Source organism: Amblyraja radiata, chromosome 8, assembly GCF_010909765.2.
Source record: "Amblyraja radiata isolate CabotCenter1 chromosome 8, sAmbRad1.1.pri, whole genome shotgun sequence".
NCBI lineage: Eukaryota > Metazoa > Chordata > Chondrichthyes > Rajiformes > Rajidae > Amblyraja > Amblyraja radiata.
In genome coordinates, this window is record NC_045963.1 from 74444887 (window position 1) to 74471019 (window position 26133).

Sequence of the window (26133 nt, forward strand, 5' to 3'; positions counted from 1 at the left end):
AGGTCCTGAAGCTGAGGACTATTTTTCTTTGACGCACCCATAAACAATGTCACATCTCGAAAGGAAAATCAGACACTTTAACTATTGCAAAATGATGGCCTCTGGTTTGAACCTTGCTTTACACAAATGCCCGTGGCTTATGATCTCACAAAAGAAATTATCAGTCTTGAAAACATCTCAATTATTGTAGTTGTGAGCAAAGATTATAGAGCAGAGCAAGATGCGCCACTCTGCGAAAAAAGCCTAGTATGACATGGGTATGACATGACGCCATTTTATTGAGCTGCAGTTTACAATAATATTAACTAAATATGTGAAGTGATCGATGCTATAAAACACTGTTCCCTACAACACTGATTACACCAAAGGGAGCGGATCAATCTCTGGAACGGATTACACCGTAGATACTAGAGGAGCATTGCCCGCTGCCTCCCTCGGGAGCGCCAACCGTGGGCAGGCGCTTGAGGCTCTCCCACCGGCCGCCTTCATCTGGTATCGGGGGCGACCGAGAATCAGTCCTGGATCAACTCAGGAGTGGAGGAAACGTCCCCTTCCCCCAAAGATACCAGAGGAGCCTCTAGTATCATTGCTCTTCCCTGCGACCTGATGTAAGAGCAGATTGTATAACTGTGGAGTCCATCCCCGCTACCAAAGATGTGGCGTTTGGCATAAACAAATGGCGGCCGTGACGTTCCGTTACGTACTACACGTCAGCCCATTGGATTTCGGAGGAGTGGTCTATCTTGCTCTGTTCTATAATCTTTGGTTGTGAGCAGTTTCAGGCCCTGTGTCTGAGGAAGGATGTGCTGACCCTGGAGAGGGTCCAGGGGTGGTTTACAAGAATGATCCCAGGAATGATTGGGTTAACATACGGTGAGCGTTTGAAGACACTGAGCCTGTACTCACTGGAGTTTAGAAGGATGAGGGGGGGGGGGACCTCATTGAAACTTACCGGATAGTGAAATGATCACATTGAATGGCGGTGCTGGCTCGAAGGGCCGAATGGCCTACTCCTGCACCTATTGTCTATTGAAAGACCTGAGATAGAGTGGATGTGGAGAGGATGTTTCCACTCGTGGGGGAGCCTAGGACCAGAGGTCACAGCCTCAGAATTAAAGGATGTACCTTTAGAATGGAGATTAGGAGTGATTACTCTAGTCAGAGGGCGGTGAATCTGTGGAATTAATTGCCACAGACGGCTGTGGAGACCAATTCAATGGATATTTTTAAGGCGGAGATTGACAGATTATTGATAAGTACGGGTGTCAGGGGTTATGGGGAGAAGGCTGGAGAATGGGGTTGAGAGGGAGAGATAGATCAGCCATGATTGAACGGTGGAGTAGACTGGATGGGCCGAATGGTCTAATTCTGCTCCTGTGACTTATGAACTGGGGAACTCAATGGCTCAGAGACACCATCATTACGTTTATCTCTGATTAACCTTGCAGGAAAATCTATACTCTTTTATGTTCACAAACAAATCTGCTTTCTACAAAAAGATGTGCGGGGAAACACAGCAGGAATGTCCGTGTTTAACAGGCACGGAGCTGCAGAGGTACCTTCATCCCGTGTAAAACCCTTGAGAAGTTGTAAAAAGCATTGAATGAATACAGAAAAGCTGGAGTAACTCAGCGGGTCATGCAGCGTCTCTGCGTCAGCATCAGGAACGGGTGACGTTTCCTGTCGAGACCCTTCTTCAGGCTGAGAGTCAGGGGAAAGGGAAGGAGAGATATAGAATATACTAGACCAAGTGGGACCCGCTGGGCCCCGTTCCCCCAACGCAATACTCCACCACTCACCCGTTCCCCCAATGCAACATGTTCCCCCAATGCAATATTCCACCACTCACCCATAGCTCCCAACTGCGCAGGCGCGGCTCATTTGCCCTCATCCCCCAACACTCCCTCCCCCTCCGCTTCACCCACCCTCTTCTCTCTCCTCTCCCCTCTCCCCTCTCCCTGCTCCCCCACTCCTCTCCCCTATCGCACTCCCCCGCTAAACACAATGTTTAAATAACATTTCTCCCCCTCCCCTCACCCACTCCCTCCCTCTCCTTACAACAATGTAACAAATCTCTCATTGTACTGGGTGGAACACTATTGATGGGCAATTTATGTAAATGAGATCCTTTTGTGATGTCATTGTCAGGTGGAGCACTGTTCACGGGCAGTTTATGAAAATGAGATCCCATCGTGACGTCATAGCTGTAACTGCCAACAACTGCCAGCAACTGCCACTGCAGTGTTCAAGTCATTCTTTCTCAAACTGGAAATTGTAAAGTTGAAAATGTGAATAACTTGTAAAATATAACATCAATCTGAACAAAACTTGTTGAAAACACACCACAGGACTTTGTGAGTAAGGTGGTGCAAAAATTGTAGCGCTATCGTGTGCCATTTTGGCATAATCTCAGGATCTCATTCACTCACTCACTCACTGACAGACACCAAAACAAACAAGATGAGAGTTTTAGTAATATATAGATAAATAGAACAAATGAATGAAAGATATTTAAAAAGCAATGATGACCAAGGAAAGTCGGAGCCCACAATGGTCCATTGTTGGCGGAGGGGTAGGTGATAACGAGTTACACAGGCTGTGAAACACAACTGAACTGCCTGTATAACTTGTTATCACCTACCCTACAACCAACAATGGACCATTGTGGGTTCCACCTTGATCTTTGTTGCATTTTGCATACCATTCATTCGTTTGTTCGATATCTCTCTATATCACCGTGTATATATATATATCTCTCGTTTCCCTCTTTCCCCTGACTCGGAGTTTGAAGACGGGTCTCAACTGAAACTGTGATGTTTGGTGGACCGTGTGGGGTGGGGGGACCCGTTGCTCCTCCCGTGCAGCAGGTGGCGTTACACAGGACAAAGGGAGATGTTTTGTACATAGTTATCTTTGTCTGTACACGGTGTGAGTGGTCGCAGACACTTTTAGTTGTCTTGCTGCCAGCATTGAGTTAATGTAATAAAGACTTCTCTTGTACCTTGAAGACTCTCAAGTTTTATGCAGACATAGAACAAGAACACGAAAGAAACGCCACCCGTTCCTTCTCTCCAGAGATGCTGCCCGTCCCGCTGAGTTACTCCAGCACTTTGTTCCTCTTTTCGGTGCAAACCGGCATCTGCAGTTCCTTCCTCCACGTCGAATAAATGCAAGTTTCTCCTCTTTCCCGCTGCATTTCACTGGCTCCACTCTTTCCGTTAATCTTTCAGCTGGAGGATGGCCAATCGAAGAGACAAGACAAACTGGTGGACAAGCATAAGGAAGTGCGCCTGCAAATCTTGGATGAGAAGCCAAAGGTACAATTCAATTATTTGAACGGGATGAAAGTGTTAAATTCATTATATGTGACAAAATGGTGGAAAACGTGGGGGTAAAGATGGCGTCAGAGGATATACTTCAGGTTGAGATAGATAGATTCTTGATTAGTACGGGTGTCAGGGGTAATGGTGAGAAGGCAGGAGAATGGGGTTAGGAGGGAGAGATAGATCAGCCATGATTGAATGGCGGAGTAGACTTGATGGGCCGAATGGCCTAATTCTACTCCTATCGCTTCTGACCTTATAAAAGCAAAATTGAGCTGATAGTATAAATTCATCAGAAGTTTTTTTGTTTACGACAGTTACTGTACCCTTGGGGCACGGTGGAGCAACGGCAGAGTTGCTGCCTCACAGCGCCAGAGACCCGGGTTCGATCCTGACCACGGGTGCCGTCTGTACGGAGTTTGTACGTTCTCCCCGTGACCTGCGTGGGTTTCACCGGGTGCTCCTGATTCCTCCCGCACTCCAAAGACGTGCGGATTTGTAGGTTAATTGGCTTCAGTAAAAATTGTCAATTGTCCCTAGTGTGTGTAGGATATTGCTAGTGTACCGGGGGGGTGGGATTCGCTGTTTGGCACGGACTCGGTGGGCCGGAGGACCAGTTTCAGCGCTGTATCTCTAAAACTAAATAACGAGACTAAAACGATGTTGAGATGGGGTGGGCGAGTACAGGATAGGTTATGATAAATTATTCAGACTGTTGTTTTTATTCTATTTTGTATACCTCCCTCTGCTAACCTGTTTCGGGCAAATCTCTACTTCAAAGGTGCAAGAATGTACAAGTTTAGCAACACTGTGAATGCATTTGTGTAGACTTATAAAATTATCCTCAATCAGTGTGTTTGTAATAATTGGAAAGTCCTGCACTGGTGTATTTCTGCAGTTTGCCACAAGCGAAGCACAAAACGCTGGTGGTGCGGCACGGTGGCGCAGCGGTAGAGTTGCTGCCTCACAGCGCCAGAGACCGGGTTCCATTCTGACCCCGGGTGTCTGTCAGCACGGGGTTTGTACGCCCTCCCCGTGACCTGCGTGGGTTTCCTGCAAGTGCACCGGTTTCCTCCCGCACTCCAAAGACGTGCAGGTTTGTAGGTCATTTGGCCTCTGTGAATTGTCCCGAATGTGTGGGATAAAACCGCTGGGTGATTGCTGGTCGGGATGGACTCGGTGGGCCGAAGGGCCTGTTTCCGCGCTGTACCTCTAAAGTGAACTGAACTCAGCGGGTCAGGCGGCATCTGTGGAGGGAAGAGACAGACGACATTTCGGTTTGGGGTTCTTCTTCAGGCTGATTGGAGTAAGGAGGGGAGGGGAGATTGCTGGAAAAGAGAGGTGGGGGCTGGACAAAGCCTGGCACCATGTCCATCTATCACATTGCAGGCTTTCTGCCGCTCCAGCTTTCTCCGATCAGTCTGTAGTGTCACCGACACGGAACGTCATCAGTCCATTCACTCCGGAGATTAGTTTAGTTTTGAGATAGTTTAATTTAGTTTAGAGATACAGCGCGGAAACAGGCCCTTCAGCCCACCAGCGATCCCTGCACACTAACACTACCCTACACACACTAGGGACAATTTGTACATTTATACCAAGCCAATTAACCCACAAACCTGTACGCCTTTGGAGTGTGGGAGGAAACCGAAGATCTATGGGCGGGCACGGTAGAGTTGCTGCCTTACAGCGAATGCAGTGCCGGAGACCCAGGTTCGATCCTGACTACGGATGCCGTCTGTACAGAGTTTGTATGTTCTCCCCGTGACCTGCGTGATGTTCCGTTTTCTCCCACACTCCAAAGATATACAGGAGACACGTTTATCTGTTTTGTAGTAAATGCCTACTATTTTCTGTGTGCTTAAGCAAAGCAAGAATTTCATAGTCCTTTACAGGGACACATGACAATAAACTCACTTGAACTTGAACTTGAACTTGAGGTTTGTAGGTTAGCTGGCATGATAAATGTAAAAATTGTGCCTAGTGGGTGTTGGATAGTGTTAAAGTGCGGGATCGATGGTCGGCACAGATTCAGTAGGCCGAAGGGCCTGTTTCTATGCTGTATCTCTAAATTAAACTAAACTAAACTAATCTCGGAGAAAACCAACACAGGTCACGGGGAGAACGTACAAAACTCCGGTCTGACAGCACCCGTAGTCGGGGTCGAACCCGGGTCTCTGACGCTGTAAGCGCTGTGAGACAGTAATTCTACCGCTGTGCCGCCCACAGATGCTACCTGACCCACTTGAGGTCCTCCAGCACTTTGTGCTTTGCTCAAGTTTCCAGCATCTGTAGACTTTGGTGTCTCTATTTTGCCCTGTACTCTGCTTCACGTTTCATGTTCATAGAGAAAGAGAGATCTAGCCGTCCCGGCAATGGAAGGAATAGTTTTCTGAAAGGCATCAGCATCAAGGGAGAATATGACGAGATAGACACAAAGCGCTGGAGTTACTCAGCGGGTCGGGCAGCATCTCTGGAGAAAAAGGATGGGTGAAGTTTAGGGTCTGGATCCTTCGTCTGACTGGAGACGGGTCTGAAACGTTATCTCTGCATTTTCTCCATAGATGCTGCCTGAGTTACTCCAGCACTTTATGTTCATCTCTGGTCTACACCAGCTTCTGCAGTTCTTTGTGTCTAGAATATGACAAGGACCTATTTAAGGCATTTTGAGAATGAGAATGTAAATACCTAATGGATTTATTTTTACTATTCTGCTCATTTCTGAATAGAAAAGTCTTGCACCAAGTACCTTAGGAAATAATTGGGATGAAATTAGGCTTGGCAGTGTGAACGATGTGATTGAGAGTCATTGGGCTCTTCTGATCAGTCAAAAACAAGGCAGGTTGTAAAATGATTAAGCTTCCAATTCATCACCACCCGAACAACATTACAGGCAGAGGTTATTTTAACTTTTAATAGAGACTAGACCAAGTGGGACCCGTTGGGTACCGTCCTCTCAACGCAAGGTTGCGGGGCGGGGGGGGGGGGATGACATCCATTCATCATGTTCCTCTGTTCTTCTCTGTTTTGGACCCCACATCTGAGGAAGGATGTGCTGGCCCTGGAGAGGGTCCAGAGGAGGTTTATAATAATAATAAACTTTATTTATAAAGCGCTTTAAACAACCGCAGTTGCCACAAAGTGCTGTACATGAGAACTCATGGACAAAAAGTTATTACAAAACCATTAAAAACCGTAAAACGAAGGACTAAAAACAGTAAAAATTAAAAGACATTAAAAGCACTAAGAACAGGAGCAATGTCTCAGCCAGTGTCGAAAGTCAGAGAATAAAAATGAGTTTTTAGGGAGGATTTGAAGATGGACAGTGAGGGGGCCTGTCTGATGTGCAACGGCAAGGTGTTATAAAGTGCCGGAGCAGCAACAGAAAAGGCTCTATCCCCTCTGAGCTTCCGCTTAGACCGTGGTACCTCAAGGAGCAGCTGATCAGCTGACCTGAGGCACCGGGCAGGAGCATATAGGTGGAGCAGCTCAGAGAGGTAAGGCGGGGTTTACGAGTGGGGATGAGTGGGTTTACGTACGATGAGCGTTTGACGGCACTGGGCCTGTACTCGCTGGAGTTTAGAAGGACGAGGGGGGGGGGGGCCACATTGAAACTTGCCGAATAGTGAAAGGCTTGGATCGAGTGGATGTGGATGTGGACGTTTCCACTAGCGGTAGAGTCTGTGACAGGAGGCCATAAAAGGACGTTTCTTTAGGAAGGAGAGGAGGAGGAATTTACTTAATCAGAGGGTGGTGAATCTGTGGAATTCTTTGCCACAGCAGGCGGTGGAGGCCAAGTCAATGGATGTTTTTAAAGGCACAGAATGACAGATTCTTGATTAGTATGGGTGCCAGGGGTTATGGGGAGAAGGCAGGAGAGTGGGGTTGGGAGGGAGAGATAGGTCATCCATGATTGAATGGCGGAGAAGACTCAATGGGCTGAATTGTGCTCCTAGATCTTAAGAACTTATGAGATCAAGTACAGGCAGATGAGATCAGTTGGACGAGGCACAAACATTGTGGGCCGAAGGGCCCGTTGCTCTACCGCACTGTTCTATGTTCTAGTCTTTGCTTACTTGGCTTTGAAGGGATCAAGTGCCAGGTACCAGTGTAATGAAAGGATGATGTATTCAAGAGAGAGTTCTCTTGGATATCTTTGGATCTGGGAGTAGGGGGTGAAGATGGAATTCTCTGCCACAGAAGGCAGTGGAGGCCGATTCACTGGATGTTTTCAAGAGAGAGTTAGATATAGCTCTCAGGGCTAATGGAATCAAGGGATATGGGGAGAAAGCAGGAACGGGGTACTGATTCTGGATGATCAGCCATGATCATATTGAATGGCGGTGCTGGCTCGAAGGGCCGAATGTTTCTAGAATTGTTTCTAGAATGTCCTGCATACTCACATTTGTGACGGCACTTCTCTCACTTGGCAGAACTCATCTAAATGATCCTTTATCCTTTTGAATGTTTCTTTAATATTAGCTTTAAAAACAAGAATGTGCAACATTAAAAATCACCATTTCAATGCAAGGGACGAGTTATTAACGTACAAAGCGAGGGGGAAGAGTTCCTCAAGTTGATATCTCATTCATAGGTCCCCCCTCGGTCATGACTGACCATGGGTGATGCATCCTTGTTCTATATCAAGCATCCCAGTAATTAGGACAGTTTAGTTTAGTTTAGAGATACAGCGCAGAAACAGGCCCTTCGGCCCACCGGGTCCGCGCCGACCAGCGATCCCCGCACATTAACACTATCCTACACACACAAGGGACAATTTTTACATTTTATACAAAGTCAATTAACCTGCAAGCCTGTACGTCTTTGGAGTGTGGGAGGAAACCGAAGATCTCGGAGAAAACCCACAACAGCAGGGCATGAAATAATTTAACTTCTTTTGATTATCTGTCAAAGGTTTTGTCTGTTGGTAAATCTATATATTAACTGGAATAGATTTGAGCAGATGTGAGGAAGAGAATTAAAGTTTTTTTTAAATCATGTAACAGGTGCCAAGGGTTATGGTCATAAGGTCATAAGGAATAGGAGGAGAATTAGGCCATTCGGCCCATCACACTGGCATTCAATCATGGCTGATCTATCTATCCCTCCTAACACCATTATCCTGCCTTCTTCCCATAACCTCTGACACCTTTACTAGTCAAGAATCTATCTATCTCTGCCTTAAAATGATCCACTGACTAGGCCTCCACAGCCTTCTGTGACAAAGAATTCCACAGATTCACCACCCTCTGACTAAAGAAATTTCTCCTCGTCTCCTTCCTAAAAGAACGTCCTTTCATTCTGAGGCTGTGACCTCTAGTCCTAGGCTCTCCCACTAGTGGAAACATCCTCTCCACATCCACTCTATCCAAGCCTTTCTGTACGTTTCTGTGGGGTCCCCCCTCATTCTTCTAAACTCCAGCGAGTACAGGCCCAGTGCCGACAAACTCTCGTCATAGGTTATCCCGCTCATTCCTGGGATCATTTTATTGTAAACCTCGTCCGGGTCCTCTCCAGAGCCAGCACATCCTTCCTCAGATATGGTGCCCAAAATTGCTCACAATATTCCAACAGTGGCCGTACCAGCGCCTTATAGAGCCAGAGCATCACGTCCCTATATCGGGGAGAAGGCAGGAGAATGGGGTTGAGAGCTAGAGATAGATCAGCCATAATTGAATGGCGGAGTAGACTTGATGGGCTGAATGGCCTAATTCTGCGCCAATCAATCACTTATGAACATGAACATAGTTGAGGAAATTGGAGGCTAGGAATAAATGGCTGAACAAATGTACGCATTTTTTTTTACAATAGTGGAAAGCTGAAATGAATCAACTGCTATGGTAGTAAATGTTTAATTAAATATTTCAGATATCTTTTACATAAATAATTCAGGAAGGAAAATATAATCGAGACATTTGTACGAAGTATATCGAGTTAGTTTAGTTGAGTTTATTGTCACGTGTACCGAGGTACAGTGAAAGGCTTTTTTTGTTGCGTTTATTATCCAATCAGCGGAAAGACTATACGTGGTTAATGTGGATAAATGTGAGGTTATCCACTTTGGTGGCAAGAACAGGAAGGCAGATCATTATCGGAATGGTGTCAAGTTAGGAAAAGGGGAAGTACAACGAGATCTGGGTGTCCTTGTTCATCAGTCACTGAAAGTAAGCATGTAGGTACGGCAGGCAGTGAAGAAAGCTAATGGCATGTTGGCCTTCATAAGAAGAGGAGTTGAGTATAGGAGCAAAGAGGTCCTTCTGCAGTTGTACAGAGCCCTAGTGAGACCACATCTGGCGTATTGTGTGCAGTTTTGGTCTCCACATTTGAGGAAGGACATTCTTGCTATTGAGCGAATGCAGCGTAGGTTCACGAGGTTAATTCCCGGGATGGCAGGACTGTCATATGTTGATAGAATGGAGCGACTGGGCTTGTATACTCTGGAATTTAGAAGGATGAGAGGGAATCTTATCTATACATATGAGATTAGTAAGGGTTTGGACACGCTAGAGGCAGATAACATGTTTCCGATTTGGGGGGAGTCCAGAACCAGGGGCCAGAGTTTAAGAATAAGGAGTAAGCCATTTAGAACGGAGATGAGGAAGCACTCTTTCACACAGAGAGTTGTGAATCTGTGGAATTCTCTGCCTCAGAGGGCAGTGGAGGCCGGTTCTCTGGATCCTTTCAAGAGAGAGCTAGATAGGGCATCGGGAACATGTTTCCTGCCGCTAGCATGTCCAAACCCTTAATAATCGTATATGTTTCAATAAGATACCCTCTCATCCTTCTAAACTTCATTCTTCTATATTTAAGAGGGAGTTAGATGTGGCCCTTGTGGCTAAAGGGATCAGGGGGTATGGAGAGAAGGCAGGTACAGGATACTGAGTTGGATGATCAGCCATGATCATATTGAATGGCGGTGCAGGCTCGAAGGGCCGAATGGCCTCCTCCTGCACATAATTTCTATGTTTCTATGTTTCTAACTCCAGAGTATACAAAAGTCCAGCCGCTCCATTCTATCAACACATGGCAGTCCCGCCATCCCGGGAATTAACCTTGCAAACCTACGCCGCACTCCCTCAATAGCAAGAATGTCCTTCCTCAAATTAGGGGACCAAAACCGCACACAATAAAGGGTAAAATATTTAATAGGAATCCGAGGGGTAACTTTTTTCCCCACAAAGGATGGTGGGTGCATGGAATGAGCTCCAGAGGAGGTAGTTGAGGCTGGGACTATCCCAACATTTAAGAAACTGCCAGACTGGTACAGGACAGGTTTGGACCAAATGCGGGCAGGTGGGACTAGTGTAGCTGGGACACATTGGCCGGTGTGGGCAGGCTGGGCCGAGGGGCCCGTTTCCACACTGTATCACTCGATGACTCCATGAGCAAGCATTGAGACACACAATGATCAGGATGCGCCAACAGATGGCTGCCGAGAGGTTTAGAATCAAACACTGAAAGAGTTTCTGGGCTGCTCTTTTTTAGAAAATTCATTAGCCGCTAGCGTTGGCTCCAATTCCATTTCCATTTCGGTTCAAAAATTGCTCTCTGCCTACCTGCTTGAACTTGAGGGGTGCACTTGCACCTTTAGTTAATGTTTCATGGGCTCTGAGCGTTTATCGGAGGCAATGAAACAGCTGTTACGTTGCCGGGCCAAGAACAAAGCCATTCACAGTGGTGTGGTTAACTATATGAAATTGGCATCTTAAAGCAATAGAGCCTAACATGATTAAAATGGACGATATATTTGTTAGATGTCTTTGAAGTTTACCATTTTATCACGACCCTAAGAACTGTTTCTCTGTACGGATGTTAAAGTACATGTTATGTGTGTTTTCAATCAATTTTTGTACTGCTTCTTGATAAAAATATAATTTTCATTCTCCCCATTTTTGCTGCAGTTTTTGCAAGACATTGAGGCCAAATGCACTGAAAAAAATGTTGCCCTTGACTAAAAACCCCTCAGAACTCTCTGTGTTACTTTCCCTGTAAGTACTCTGTAACGATCGCTGTGCACAAGAAATGCATCCGTTTTGTTCCTTATTTTTCACTATTGGTTCGTCAGGTTTGTTTATTTCTTTTCTCAGTTACTGTGTCTGATTTCTCCAGTGCTCGCGAGAAGGTAATAGGTCATCGGAACGCGTCCGAATGGGTCACCGTGCCTCACGGAGGAAGAGAAAATTTAAAAAATAGTCCGCACTTGCCCATCAGTAGCCCCATCAGGTCATCAGGTCATCAGTGATAGGAGCAGAATTAGGCCATTCGACCCATCAAGCCTACTCCGTCATTCAATCATGGCTGATCTATCTCTCCCTCCTGACCCTACCACCCCCCCATTAGAAACATAGAAACATAGAAAATAGGTGCAGGAGTAGGCCATTCGGCCCTTTGACCCTGCAACGCCATTCAATATGATCATGGCTGATCATCCAACTCAGTATCCTGTACCTGCCTTCTCTCCATACCCCCTGATCCCTTTAGCCACAAGGGCCACATCTAACTCCCTCTTAAATATAGCCAATGAACTGGCCTCAACTACCTTCTGTGGCAGAGAATTCCAGAGATTCACCACTCTCTGTGTGAAAGATGTTTTCCTCATCTCGGTCCTAAAAGATTTCCCCCTTATCCTTAAACTGTGACCCCTTGTTCTGGACTTCCCCAACGTCGGGAACAATCTTCATGCGTCTAGCCTGTTCAACCCCTTAAGAATTTTGTAAGTTTCTATAAGATCCCCCCTCAATCTTCTAAATTCTAGCGAGTACAAGCCGAGTCTATCCAGCCTTCTCCTGCCTTCTCCCCATTACCCCTGATGCCCGCACTAGTCAAGAATCTGTCTATCTCTGCCTTAAAAATATCCATGGCTTTGGCCTCCACAGCCTTCTGTGGCAATGAATCCCACAGATTCACCACCCTCTGACTGAAGAAGTTCCTCCTCATCTCCTTCCTAAAGGAACGTCCTTCAATTCTGAGGCTGTGACCTCTGGTTCTAGACTCTCCCACTAGTGGAAACATCAAGTCCACATCCACTCTGTCCAGGCCTTTCACTATTCGGTACGTTTCAACGAGGTCCCCAGTCATCTGTCTAAAACTGAAAGGCCGATTAGAGCATATGTTCAGGTGGACCTTGAGGTCTGTAGACTCTGCCTAGCAACAGAAAACAGTGGTGATTCACTGTTGGCTGAAGAGCAGCGTGCAATGTCTCCCACTAACAATGGAGATGTTTCTGTTGCCCTAGTAACTTGCTTGTCCTCTGGCACGGTGGCGTCAGGTTGCTTGTGGCACCGGCTTTCGCAATTTGTTCAATCGTGGACTTGAGAATTAGATTAATCAGATTGCCCAAACCAGGGACGGACACAAAAAGCTGGAGTATCTCAGCGAGACAGGCAGCATCTCCGGAGAAAAATAATTGGTGACGATTCGGGTCGAGACTCTTCCTCAGAATGAGAGTCAGGGGAGAGGGAAACAAGTGGTGATGTAGAGAGACGTAGAACCAATTGATATTAAAATAGACAATAGACAATAGACAATAGGTGCAGGAGTAGGCCATTTGGCCCTTCGAGCCAGCCATTCAATGTGATCATGGCTGATCATCCCCAATTCCTGCCTTCTCCCCATATCCCCTGACTCCGCTATCTTTAAGAGCCCTATCTAGCTCTCTCTTGAAAGCATCCAGAGAACCGGCCTCCACCGCCCTCTGAGGCAGAGAATTCCACAATCACAACTCTTTGTGAGAAAAAGTGTTTCCTCATCTCCGTTCTAAATGGCTTACTCCTTATTCTTAAATATAATATTTAATATAATATAATATTTAATATAATATAAAATAAAATATTAAAAATATTAGCAAGCATTATGGCAAACATTTTTGTTTCTTTATTCTGCCGTTGGATGCAGAGTTTTATTTACTCCACTCTGAACACCTCCGCTCAGTCCATCTACGCCTACGCGATCTCCCGGTTGCTAAACGCTTCAAGTCCCCCTCCCATTCCCACACTGACCGTTCTGTCCTGGGCCTCCTCCACTGTCAGAGTGAGGCCCAGCGCAAATTGGAGGAGTAGCTCCTCATACAGGCCCCGCGGCGGCTGCGGACCGGGGACGCGGCTGGAGGCGTTTATCGAAGCGCCGCGGTCTCGGTGCCTCCCGGATCGCCGCGTAGAAGCCCGGGGTCAGGGTCCAGTGGGTAGAACCCTGGGTCGGGCGAAGCGGCTGACGGAGCCCGCGGCTGGGACCCGGTTCGGTACCACGGAGACGGGAAGTGGGGCGTCGACAACGGTGAGGCCTCGGCAGCGGCAGTGGTGTAGCCTCGCGACAATGGGGCCTAGGCGGTGGTGAAGCCTCGCGACGATGGGGCCTGGGCAGTCGTGAAGCCTCGCGACGATGGGGCCTAGGCGGTGGTGAAGCCTCGCGACAATGGGGCCTAGGCGGTGGTGAAGCCTCGCTACGATGGGGCCTGGGCGGTGGTGAAGCCTCGCTACGATGGGGCCTGGGCGGTGGTGAAGCCTCGCGACAATGGGGCCTAGGCGGTGGTGAAGCCTCGCTACGATGGGGCCTGGGCGGTGGTGAAGCCTCGCGACGATGGGGCCTGGGCGGTGGTGAAGCCTCGCGACGATGGGGCCTGGGCGGTGGTGAAGCCTCGCTACGATGGGGCCTGGGCGGTGGTGAAACCTCGCTACGATGGGGCCTGGGCGGTGGTGAAGCCTCGCGACGATGGGGCCTGGGCGGTGGTGAAGCCTCGCTACGATGGGGCCTGGGCGGTGGTGAAACCTCGCTACGATGGGGCCTGGGCGGTGGTGAAGCCTCGCTACGATGGGGCCTGGGCGGTGGTGAAGCCTCGCGACGATGGGGCCTGGGCGGTGGTGAAGCCTTGCGACGATGGGGCCTGGGCGGTGGTGAAGCCTCGCTACGATGGGGCCTAGGCGGTGGTGAAGCCTCGCGACGATGGGGCCTGGGCGGTGGTGAAGCCTCGCGACGATGGGGCCTGGGCGGTGGTGAAGCCTCGTGACGATGGGGCCTAGGCGGTGGCGAAGCCTGGCGGCGGCGGCAATAACGCACAGGTCGACACGCGGTCGATGAGAGCGTAGAGGACCACCATGAGGGGGGAGGGGAAGGACAATGGGGAGGGACAAAGGACGATGGGGACCCGGTGTGGGGGAACTGCTGGTGTGGGGGGGAAGGGGGACAAAAGTGGGAGCCTGCGCGCATTGTAACTTTGTCAGGCGCTGTAGGTGGCCGCTATTTGCATACATTATGTACGCAAACAAAGAATCTCACTGTGCCTAATCACATGTGACAAAATATTCCTATTCCTTGGGCAGTTTACACCCCAGCGGTATGAACATTGACTTCTCTACCTCCAAGTAACTCTCGCTTTCCCTCTCTCTCCAACCCCACCCCCAACTCAGCTAACAATGAACCACTCTACACTACCTTACCTTTCCATATCTCTAGCCTCCCTCTCCCCTGACTCTCAGTCTGAAGAAGGGTCTCGATTCACCCATTCGCCAGAGATGCTGCCTGCCTGTCCCGCTGGGTTACTCCAGCATTTTGTGTCTTATTTCCTTTTGAGTCATAATTTAGTTAATAATTAGCTGGAGACTTTAAAAAACTGCTGCATGTTTTTTTCACACGGTGGATGTGCAGTGAATTAGAGAGTATTTTTAGTTTAGGCAGTTTAAGTAGCGTGCTGCTGTTTTAATGTTGGGGTTGTATGCTTATTTAGGCTTAACTATCGTACACTTCTGTCCTCGCACTCACAGTCTATTAATTCATGGTATAACTTGGGGCATAACACTTCAGGCCTATTGTCCGAATGAGTTTAGTTTAGTTTAAGTTTAGCGCGGAAACAGGGAGAACGCACCGACCAGCGATCCCCGCACACTAACACTATCCTACACACACCAGGTTCAATTTACATTCATACCAAGCCAATTAACCTACAAACCAGTACGTCTTTAATAATAATAATAATAATACATTTTATTTATGGGCGCCTTTCAAGAGTCTCAAGGACACCTTACAAAAATTTAGCAGGTAGAGGAAAAACATGTAAGGGGAATGAAATAAATAGTAGAGACATGACTAGTACACAAAGTAAAGACAGAATTCAATACAAAACACAATATGAGGCAATTAATGCACAGATGAAAAGGGAGGGGGACGTGGGGCTAAGGATAGGCAGAGGTGAAGAGGGAGTCTTTGGAGTGTGGGACGAAACCGGAGATCTCGGAGAAAGCCCACGCAGGTCACGGGGAGAAGGTACAAACTCCGTACAGACAAGTGCCCGTAGTCGGGATCGAACCGCGGTGTATCTGTAGAAATTGGTCAGGGTGGTTGGAGTCGTGCCGACCCTCCTTAGCCTTCTGAGGACGTAGAGATGTTGGTGTTAGAGAGGCTGGTGCAGGACAAACTGATTTAATAGGATAGTGGAATTAACAAAGTCCTTGCCTTGGTCCAATTGCATTCTACTCGCTTGGCCAGCTTACAACCCAGCGGTATTGATATTGATTTCTCTACTTTCAAGTAACCCTTGCATCCCCTCTCTCTCCATCCTTCCCCCTACCCTGTCATACCAGCTTCAAAGTCATCTTGTTGAGTTTCATTGTCTGTAACTCGTTTTCACCTAGCTCACAGCTAACAATGGCCTGTCTCCTTTATCATTGCTACTTTTTTGCATATCTTTCATTCATTTGTTCTACATCTCTCCACATTACCGTCTATATCTCTCGTTTCCCTTTCCCCTGACTCGCAGTCTGAACAAGGGTCTCGACCCGAAACGTCACCCATTCCTCTTCTCCAGAGATTCTGCCTGACCCGCTGAGTTACTCCAGCTTTTTGTGACTGCATTCTGTTGGTTTTCACCTGGAGATAATGTTGGACTCAATAGACAATAGGTGCAGGAGTAGGCCATTCGGTCCTTCGAGCCAGCACCGCCATTCAATGTGATCATGGCTGATCATCCCCAATCAGTACCCCGTTCCTGCCTTCTCCCCATATCATAGAAACGTAGAAAATAGGTGCAGGAGTTGGCCATTCGGCTCTTCGAGCCTGCACCGCCATTCAATGTGATAATGGCTGACTCCGCTATTTTTAAGAGCCCTATCTAGCTCTCTCTTGGCTCGTGAGTTCATAAGTTCATAAGTGATGGGAGCAGAACCAGGCCATTCGGCCCATCAAGTCTACTCCGCCATTCAATCATGGCTGATCTATCCTCCCCTCTCAACCCCATTCTCCTGCCTTCTCCCCATAACCTCCGACATCCGTACTAATCAAGAATCTATCTATCTCTGCCGTGAAAATATCCATCGACTCAAGAGAGAGTTAGATTTAGTTCTTAGGGTTAATGGAAACAAGGGATATGGGGTGAAAGCAGGAACGGGATACTGATTTTGGATGATCAGCCATGATCATATTGAATGGCGCGGTGCTGGCTCGAAGGGCCAAATGGCCTACTCCTGCACCTATTGTCTATGTTTCTATAACTCGTCCAATCTATCAGGTCCAGAAGGGGCTAAATTCAAAAGCTCAGGAAAACAGGCGTGGAGATTGCATGGTGCAGCTGCCCATGTTACAGAAACAAGGAACTGCTGCTGCTGATTTGCAAAGAAAAACTGCACAGAGTGCTGGAGTAACTCAGCGGGTCAGGCAGCGTCTTCGGAGAACATGGATAGGTGACGTTTCTGGTCTGCAAACGTCTCTGTGACATGGATTCCCTGGGAAACGTCTTCTCATTTTGCACTGTACATTTGTTGCTTTGCAAGATGACAATAAAGGTTGATTGATTGATTGATTGATTGATTGATTGATTGATTGATTGATTGATTGATTGATTGATAGCTAGTCAGCTGAATGGCAGAAGGCAAAGAGTTGCAATCGAAGGTAGACAAAAATGCTGGAGAAACTCAGCGGGTGAGGCAGCATTTATGGAGCATCTATGGAGCGAAGGAAATAGGCCCGCAACCTTGGCGTGATCTTTGATTCCACCCTCTCCCTTGAGCCTCACATCCGCCATGTAATTAAAACCTCCTTCTTTCACCTCCGCAACATCGCCAAACTCAGACCCTCTCTCACACCTCCTGCTGCTGAAAGACTCATCCATGCCTTCATCTCCTCCCGACTGGACTACTGCAACTCACTTCTCCTTGGCATCAGCTCCACCTACATCAACCGACTCCAACTGGTCCAGAACGCAGCCGCCCGACTCATCACCCACACCAAATCCTGGCATCACATCACTCCAGTCCTCAAACAACTTCACTGGCTTCCCATCTCCCACCGGATCACCTACAAAATCCTGGTCCTCACCTACAAAGCCCTCCACCATCTGGCCCCCCCATATCTCACTGACCTCCTCTCCCCCTACCAACCCTCACGGTCCCTCAGATCCACATCAGCCGGTCTCCTCTCCATCCACAAGTCCAACCTCCGCAGTTTTGGGGACAGAGCCTTCTCCAGGGCAGCTCCCAGGCTCTGGAACTCCCTCCCCCAACTGATCCGCAATTCCGTGTCCCTCACCATCTTCCAGTCCCGCCTCAAGACCCATCTCTTCACCTCTGCCTATCCTTAGCCCCACGTCCCCCTCCCTTTTCATCTGTGCTTGAATTGCCTCATATTGTGTTTTGAATTGAATTCTGTCTTTAATTTGTGTACTAGTCATGTCTCTACTATTTATTTCATTCCCCTTACATGTTTTTCCTCTACTTGCTAAATTTTTGTAAGGTGTCCTTGAGACTCTTGAAAGGTGCCCATAAATAAAATGTATTATTATTATTATTAATGCTGGGGCCGCCTCTCATCACCCTGTATATTAATGATTTGGATAAGGGGATTGAAGGCTTTTGTGGCCAGGTTTGCAGATGATGCTAAGATAGGTTGAGGGGGCAGGCAGTGTAGAGGAAGCAGGGAAACAGCAGAAGGACTTGGGAGAGTGGGCAGAGAAGTGGCAGATGAAATTCAGAAAAGCAAAGTGCGGAGATGCATTTTGGTAATAAGAATAAAGGCGTAGATCATTTTTTAAATGGAGAGGAGAGTCCAGAACTCGGAAGTGCAAAGTGACTTGTGAGTGCTAGTGCAGGACTCCCAAAAAGTTAATTTGCAATTCGAATCGGTAGTAAGGAAGGCAAACTCAATGTTATCATTTATATCAAGAGGACTAGCATACAAAAACAGGTGATGTAATGCTGATGCTCTATAAGGCGCTGGTCAGGCCACATTTGGAATATTGTGAGCTGATTTGGGCCCCAGATCTGAGGAAGGATGTGCTGGCTCTAGAGAGGGTGCAGAGGAGGTTTACAGGAATGATCCCAGGAATCAGTGGGTTAGAGCATATGATGAGCGTTTGACGGCACTGGGCCTGTACTCGCTGGAGTTTAGAAGGCTGAGAGGGGACCTCATTGAAACTTAGAGAATAGTGAAAGGCTTGGATAGAGTGGATGTGGAAAGGATGTTTCCACTGGTGGGAGAGTCTAGGACCAGAGGTCACAGCCTCAGAATTAAAGGACGCTCTTTTAGAAAGGAGGCAAGGAGGAACTTCTTTAGTCAGAGGTTAGTTAATGTGTGGAACTCATTACCACAGAGGGCTGTGGAGGCCAAGTCAGTGGATATTTCTGGCAGAGATAGACAAGTTCCTGATTAGAATGGGTGTCAAGGATTTATGGGGAGAAGGCAGGAAAATGGGATTAGATTAAAAGGGTGGTGGGTGTACGGAATGAGCTGCTGGAGGACTTCGTTGAGGCAGGGACATAGAAACATAGAAACTAGGTGCAGGAGTAGGCCATTCGGCCCTTCGAGCCTGCACCGCCATTCAATATGATCATGGCTGATCATCCAACTCAGTATCCCGTACCTGCCTTCTCTCCATACCCTCTGATCCCCTTAGCCACAAGGGCCACATCTAACTCCCTCTTAAATATAGCCAATGAACTGGCCTCTACTACCCTCTGTGGCAGGGAGTTCCAGAGATTCACCACTCTCTGTGTGAAAAAAGTTCTTCTCATCTCGGTTTTAAAGGATTTCCCCCTTATCCTTAAGCTGTGACCCCTTGTGGCAGAGATCAGCCAAGATTGGATGGCGGAGTGGACTCGATGGGCTGAATGGCCTAATTCTGCTCCTATAACTTGTGAACTACCCATGTTCTCCAGAGATGCTGCCTGACCTGCTGAGTTACTCCATTGTAGAGGGCTTGGATGCAACAGTACAGAGCCAATATCATGAGTAGTTAGCTCCAGTGAGAGCGAACTTTGCAATGTTTAATGGGGAGTTTGTACATCTTGGAAGTAACAATCTACTGGCACGGTGGCGCAGCGGTAGAGTTGCTGCCTCACAGCGCCAGACACCCGGGTTCGATCCTGACCACGGGTGCTGTCAGTGCGGAGTTTGTACGTTCTCCCCGTGACCTTGTTGGTTTTCTCCGGGTGCTCTGGTTTCCTCCCACACTCACAAGAAGTTCGGGTTTGTAGATTAATAAGGCTTCGGTAAAGATTCGTTAAGCCCTAATGTGTGTAGGCTAGTGCTAGTGTGCGGGGATCGCTGGTCGGCGTGGACTCGGTGGGCCATAGGGCCTGTTTCGGCGCAGTATCTCCACAAACTAAATGATACCAAACTAAACTCAATTCTTTAGTTTGTGTGTAGGACAGAATGGGTGTACAGGGATCGCTGGTCAGCGTGGATTCGAGTCAGGAGTCTACAGAATCTAGAGGATATAATTGTCATGTGTCACAGATAGAACAATGAAATTCTTACTTGCAGCTGAGCTACAGAATATGTAAACAGAGTACACTAAAACAATGTAATAAACAAGAGAAAAAAGGGCCAAAGGGCCTGTTTCCATGCCATCTCTCAAAACTAAAACATAAACTAAACGTGATTTATAGCTAATAGACAATAGACAATAGGTGCAGGAGTAGGCCATTCGGCCTTTCGAGCCAGCACCGCCATTCAATGTGATCACGGCTGATCATCCACCCCTGTACCCCGTTCCTGCCTTCCTGACTCAGCTATCTTTAAGAGCCCTATCTAGCTCTCTCTTGAAAGTGTCCAGAGAACCGGCCTCCACCGCCCTTCTGAGGCAGAGAATTCCACACTCACAACTCTCTGTGTGAAAAAGTGTTTCCTCGTCTCCGTTCTAAATGGCTTACTCCTTATTCTTAAACTGTGGCCCCTGGTTCTGGACTCCTCCAACATCGGGAACATGTTTCCTGCCTCTAGCGTGTCCAAACCCTTAATAATCTTATATCTTTCAATAAGATACCCTCTCATCCTTCTAAACTCCAGAGTGTACAAGCCCAGCCGCTCCATTCTCTCAGCTTATGACAGTCCCGCCATCCCGGGAATTAACCTTGTGACTTGTGTTTTGCCAAACCGCTTGAAACTTTCCAGAGCAAGAAATATTGGAAGATGGTACCCGATGCACCTACCATTTTAATTGTCCTTTTTTTTTCAAAAACAATTTTCTGTTTCCTTTTATCCTGTTTATAACCCGACCTTAATCCATTCTGAACACATTATAGAGTCACAGAGTAATACAGTGTGGAAACAGGCCCTTCGGCCCAACTTGCCCACACCGGCCAACATGTCCCAGCTACACTAGTCCCACCTGCCCACATTTGGTCTATATCCCTCCAAACCTGCCCTATCCATGTACCTGTCTAACTGTTTCTTAAACGTTGGGATAGTCCCAGCCTCAACCACCTCCTCTGGCAGCTCTTTCCATACACCCACCACCCTTTGTGCGAATAGGTTACCCCTCAGATTCCTATTGAATCTTTTCCCCTTCACCTTGAACCTATGTCCTCTGGTCCTCGATTCCCCTATTTCGATATCCCATTCTCAAAAAAGTATCAGGCCAGGTTTCTTCAAGTCAGTTTCCATAACAATCATTATGTTTCTCGGAACTGTATGAGAATCCTAATGAATTGGTTAGGTGTCATTTGCCTTCCAAGACTTTACTGAATAAGTATTCCCCTGATTCTTATTTAGTGTTCGTACATCATCATTAATAATGGATCAATAATTTTCCAGGCAATGTCATGTTGATATTGCTTCTGACCTTTATAATACAAGCAAAGAAAATTCAACGTCTAGAAGCTTGCAAAATATGTTGAATATTTATCTGCAGCTTTAGCAATTTTAATCATTTTATTTCATTTCAATCGCCTATTTAATTTTTGATAACATGAAGAAATGTCAGCAAAACTGAGGAGAAAAATATTCTTGCGTGGGAAGGAACTGCAGGTGCTGGTTTAAACTGAAGAAAGACGCAAAAAGCTGGAGTAACTCAGCGGGACTGGCAGCATCTCTGGAGGGGAGGAATGGGTGACGTTTCGGGTCGAGACCCTTCTTCAGACTGAGAGTCAGGGGAGAGGGAAACGAGAGACATATAGAGAGACATAGTACCCATGAATGAAATATAAAGATTATCTCCTCTCATTTACTCAGGCTGAGTGGTGACAAATAACATCGAGCCATTAACCCTCATCCCCAAATTCATTTTTAATTTTAGTGTTTAGAGATACGGCACAGAAACAGGCCCTTCGGTCCACCGGGTCCGTGCCGTCCAGCGATCACCCTGCACACTAGCAATCCCCCAACACTAACATTATCCGACACGCACCAGGGACACTTTGTCATTTTTACCAAAGCCGACTAACCTCTAAACCTGCACGACTTTGGAGTGTGGGAGGAATCCGGAGCACCCGGAGAAAACCCACGCAGGTCACTGGGAGAAGGTACAAACTCCGTACAGACAGCAGCCGTGGTCAGGATGGAACCCGGGTCTCCGGGCGCTGTGAGGCAGCAACTCTGCCGCCGTGCAGCAAGAATTGTTGTGACTGAATTGAAAGGTGCAGCTTGGAAACGGGCCCAGTGCGTGGAATTCCCAGAGGCGTAGATGAGGTAGACAGTCTGAGCCTTTTACCCAGAGTGGAACCTTTTACCCAGAGAGCCGTCAACTGGAGGGCATTAGCTTTCAGTGGAGAGGGGCAAAGTTTAAAGGAGATGTGCAGGGGAAGTTTGTTTTTTTACACAGAGGTCGGCGGGGCCAGGGGGTGGTGGTGGAGGCAGATACAGTGGTAGTTTTTTTAGGAGGGATTTAGATAGTCACGTGCATCAGTTCAATGGTTGGATGCCACGTTACTGCCTCATGTACAGTGAAACGTTGCTGGCTTTATCTTGCACTAAACGTCATTGACGTTATTCCCTTCACCATGTTCCTGCACACTGCGGACAGCTCGACTGTAATAATGTATTGTCTTTCTGCTGACTGGTTAGCACGCAACAAAAGCTTTTCACTGTACCTCGGTCCGCGTGACGATAAACTAAACTCAAATTCATTTTTGTACACAGTTCATAAGCAGCATCTCTGGAGAAATGGAATGGGTGACGTTTCGGGTCGAGACCCTTCTTCAGACTGAAGAAGGGTCTCGACCCAAAATGTCACCCATTCCTTTTCTCCAAAGATGCTGCCTCACCCGCTGAGTTACTCCAGCATTTTGAGTCTACCTTTGACTTAAAGCAGCATCTGCAGTTCTTCCTTACACTATACATAAGCACTTAGATACATCTTAGATAAGTATTTCAGATATAGTACATGTGTGTAGCTGTAGTACACAGAGGCAGTGTACAGAGTCACCAGTTTGCTGCCATTTTCAAGTCCCAGTTGTAAGTGCAGGGATCTTAAGGGAGTGAAATGGATCATGTGTAAGCAGATGAGATTCGTCCACCTTGGCATCTTATTTGGCATGGACATTGTGGGCCGAAGAGCCCTGTTCCTCTCCTTGCTAACAATGATCTAGTCTACATTTTCCTTGATCCCCATACCCTTTGTCTCATTTTCACACCATACACTTCCTTATCTACCTCGCCCCTGACTCAGTTTGAAGAAGGGTATCGACCCGAAACGTCACCCATTCCTTCTCTCCAGAGATGCCGCCTGTCGCGCTGAGTTACCCCAGCATTTTGCGTCAATCTTTGGTTTAAGCCAGCGCCTGCAGTTCCTTCCCACACCTCTCTGTGCTGTTTTGTTTTCTCCTCCAATGCACTGTTCCTTGTCCCTCTCTAACTTTGCGAGCTCCACCAAGCCTCCCACGTTCCAACCCAGTCTCCCTCAGCCTTTTGCCCTTCATACCTTCTGAGATCGATACGCTGGATAGAGTTGTCAACCTTCAACCCTGACCCTAATCCTAACTCTTCCAAGATACAGCACGGAAACGTGCTTCGGCCCACCAAGCCCACGCCAGCCGGCGATCGCAAACACTATCCTACACGCACTAGGGACAATTTAAACTTTTACCAAAGCCAATTAACCTGCAAACCTGAACGTCTTCGGAGTATGGGACAAAAGCGGAGCACCCCCGGAGAAAACCCACGCAGGTCACGGAGAGAACGTGCAAGCACCGCACAGACAGTACCCGTAGTCAGGATCGAACCCGGGTCTCTGGCGCTGTGAGGCAGCAACTCTAACGTGCCTCCCGAATTGACGGTACACAAAATTGCTGGGGAAACTCAGCGGGTGCAGCAGCATCTATGGAGCGAAGGAAATAGGCGACGTTTCGGGCCGAAACCCTTCTTCGAATTGTTGTGATTGAATTGAAAGATGCAACATGCCCAAAGTGTAAAAGATAAGTTTAGACGTTGGGAGGTCATGTTGCAGTTGTATAACTGCAGTGAGGAGGTGTTTGGAGATTCACTGTGATGGATGTTTATGTAAATTGTGTGTCTTGGTTTTTTATCTTGTTTGTATCACTGCAGAAACGTAATTTCGTTTGAACTTAGGTTCAAATGACAATAAACGTTATTCTATTCTATTCTATTCTATTCTATAAGATGTTGGTGAGACTGCATTTAGAATACTGTGTTCAGTTCTGGGCCCCATGTTATAGGAAAGATATTGTCAAGCTTGAAAAGGGTCAGAGAAGATTTACGAGGATGTTGCCAGGACTGGAGGGTGTGAGCTATCGGGAGAGGTTGAGTAGGCTGGGTCTCCATTCCATGGAGCGCAGGAGGATGAGGGTTGATCTTATAGAGGTGTACAAAATCATGAGAGGAATAGATCAATAGACAATAGGTGCAGGAGTAGGCCATTCGGCCCTTCGAGATCGGGTAGACGCACAGAGTCTCTTGCCCAGAGTAGAGGAATCGAGGACCAGAGGACATAGGTTCAAGGTGAAGGGGAAAAGATTTAATAGGAATCTTTAATAGGCAACTTTTTCACGCAAAGGGTGATGGGTGCATCAAGCTGCCAGAGGAGGTAGTTGAGGCTGGAACTATCGCAACGTTTAATAAACAGTTAGACAGGTACATGGATTTTAAGAGGGAGTTAGATGTGGCCCTTGTGGCTAAAGGGATCAGGGTGTATGGAGAGAAGGCAGGTACAGGATACTGAGTTGGATGATCAACCATGATCATATTGAATGGCGGTGCAGGCTCGAAGGGCCGAATGGCCTACTCCTGCACCTATTTTCTATGTTTCTATGATAGGACAGGTTAGGAGGGATATGGACCAAGTGCAGGCAGGTGGGACTAGTGTAGCTGGGACATTGTTGGCCGGTGTGGGCAAGTTGGGCCGAAGGGCCTGTTTCCACACTGTATCACTCTAAGACTCTCTGTGACTCTATGGCTCTATAAGGTGGACGGTCACAACCTTTCTCCCAGGGTGGAAATGTCTACCACTGCTCCACTGTGCCACTCAGACATGGCTCTTATGAATGTAACCTGCAGACCACATATTAACTAAGCTGTTGGCCACTGTCTGGGAAGTTGCCAACTTCTGGCATTGACTGGAACCTTACTCGATCAACTCGATCCTTACGGTTAAGGCAGGCTTATGTTTATACTGTTGCTTCTTAAAAGTATGCCAATCAGTTTAAGTCAGTGTGTTCATTAACTATTAACTTCTTGTTGATGGTGTGATCAGTTTACAGATTAACTAGTTGTGATTGCATCCTCAAATTATTCTCTGTGCACTATCGTACACAGTGGCGCAGCGGTAGAGTTGCTGCCTCACAGCGCCAGGGACCCAGGGTCGATCCCGATTATGGGTGCTGTCTGTTTGGAGTTTGTATGTTCTCCCTGTGACCTGCGTGCATTTTCATAAGGTCGTAAGTGATAGGAGTAGAATTAGGCCATTCGGCCCATCAAGTCTACTCCGGCATTCAATCATGGATGATTTATCTCTCCCTCCTAACCCCATTTTCCTGCCTTCTCCCCATATCCTCTAACACCCGTACTAATCAAGAATCTATCTATCTCGGCCTTAAATATATCCATTGACTTTGTCTCCACAGCCGCCTGTGGCAAAGAATTCCACAGATTCACCACCCTCTGCCTAAAGAAATTCCCTCCTCATCTCCTTCCTAAAGGAACGTCCTTTAATTCTGAGGCTGTGACCTCTGGTCCTAGACTCTCCCACTAGTGGAAACATCCTCTCCACGTCCACTCTATCCAGGCCTTTCACTATTCTGTGGGTTTTCTCCGGGTGCTCTGGTTTCCTCCCACACTCCAAACACGTACAGGTTTGTAGGTTAATTGTCCCTGGTGTGTAAGATAAAACTAATCGACAATAGGTGCAGGAGTAGGCCATTTGGCCCTTCGAGCCAGCACCGCCATTCAATGTGATCATGGCTAATCATCCCCAATCAGTACCCCGTTCCTGCCTTCTCCCCATATCCCCTGACTCCGCTATTTTTTAAGAGCCCTATCTAGCTCTCTCTTGAAATTATCCAGATAACCTGCCTCCACCGCCCTCTGAGGCAGAGAATTCCACAGACTGTGTGGTGTGTGGCGATCGTTGGCCGGTACGGACCCGGTGGGCCGAAGG

The 26133-nt window shown here is 47.5% G+C and overlaps 1 protein-coding gene across 1 annotated transcript in view; it reads left to right on the forward strand.

The window, feature by feature from the left end:
* The window catches only part of plcb1 (phospholipase C beta 1), a gene marked incomplete at its 5' end in the record, with an annotated part of 446201 nt that overhangs the window by 404809 nt on the left and 15259 nt on the right, over positions 1 to 26133 (forward strand). The window contains one exon of the mRNA XM_033026421.1: positions 3231 to 3317. Coding sequence (XP_032882312.1) covers positions 3231 to 3317 — 87 coding nt within the window. The remainder of the gene's footprint in view (positions 1 to 3230; positions 3318 to 26133) is intronic.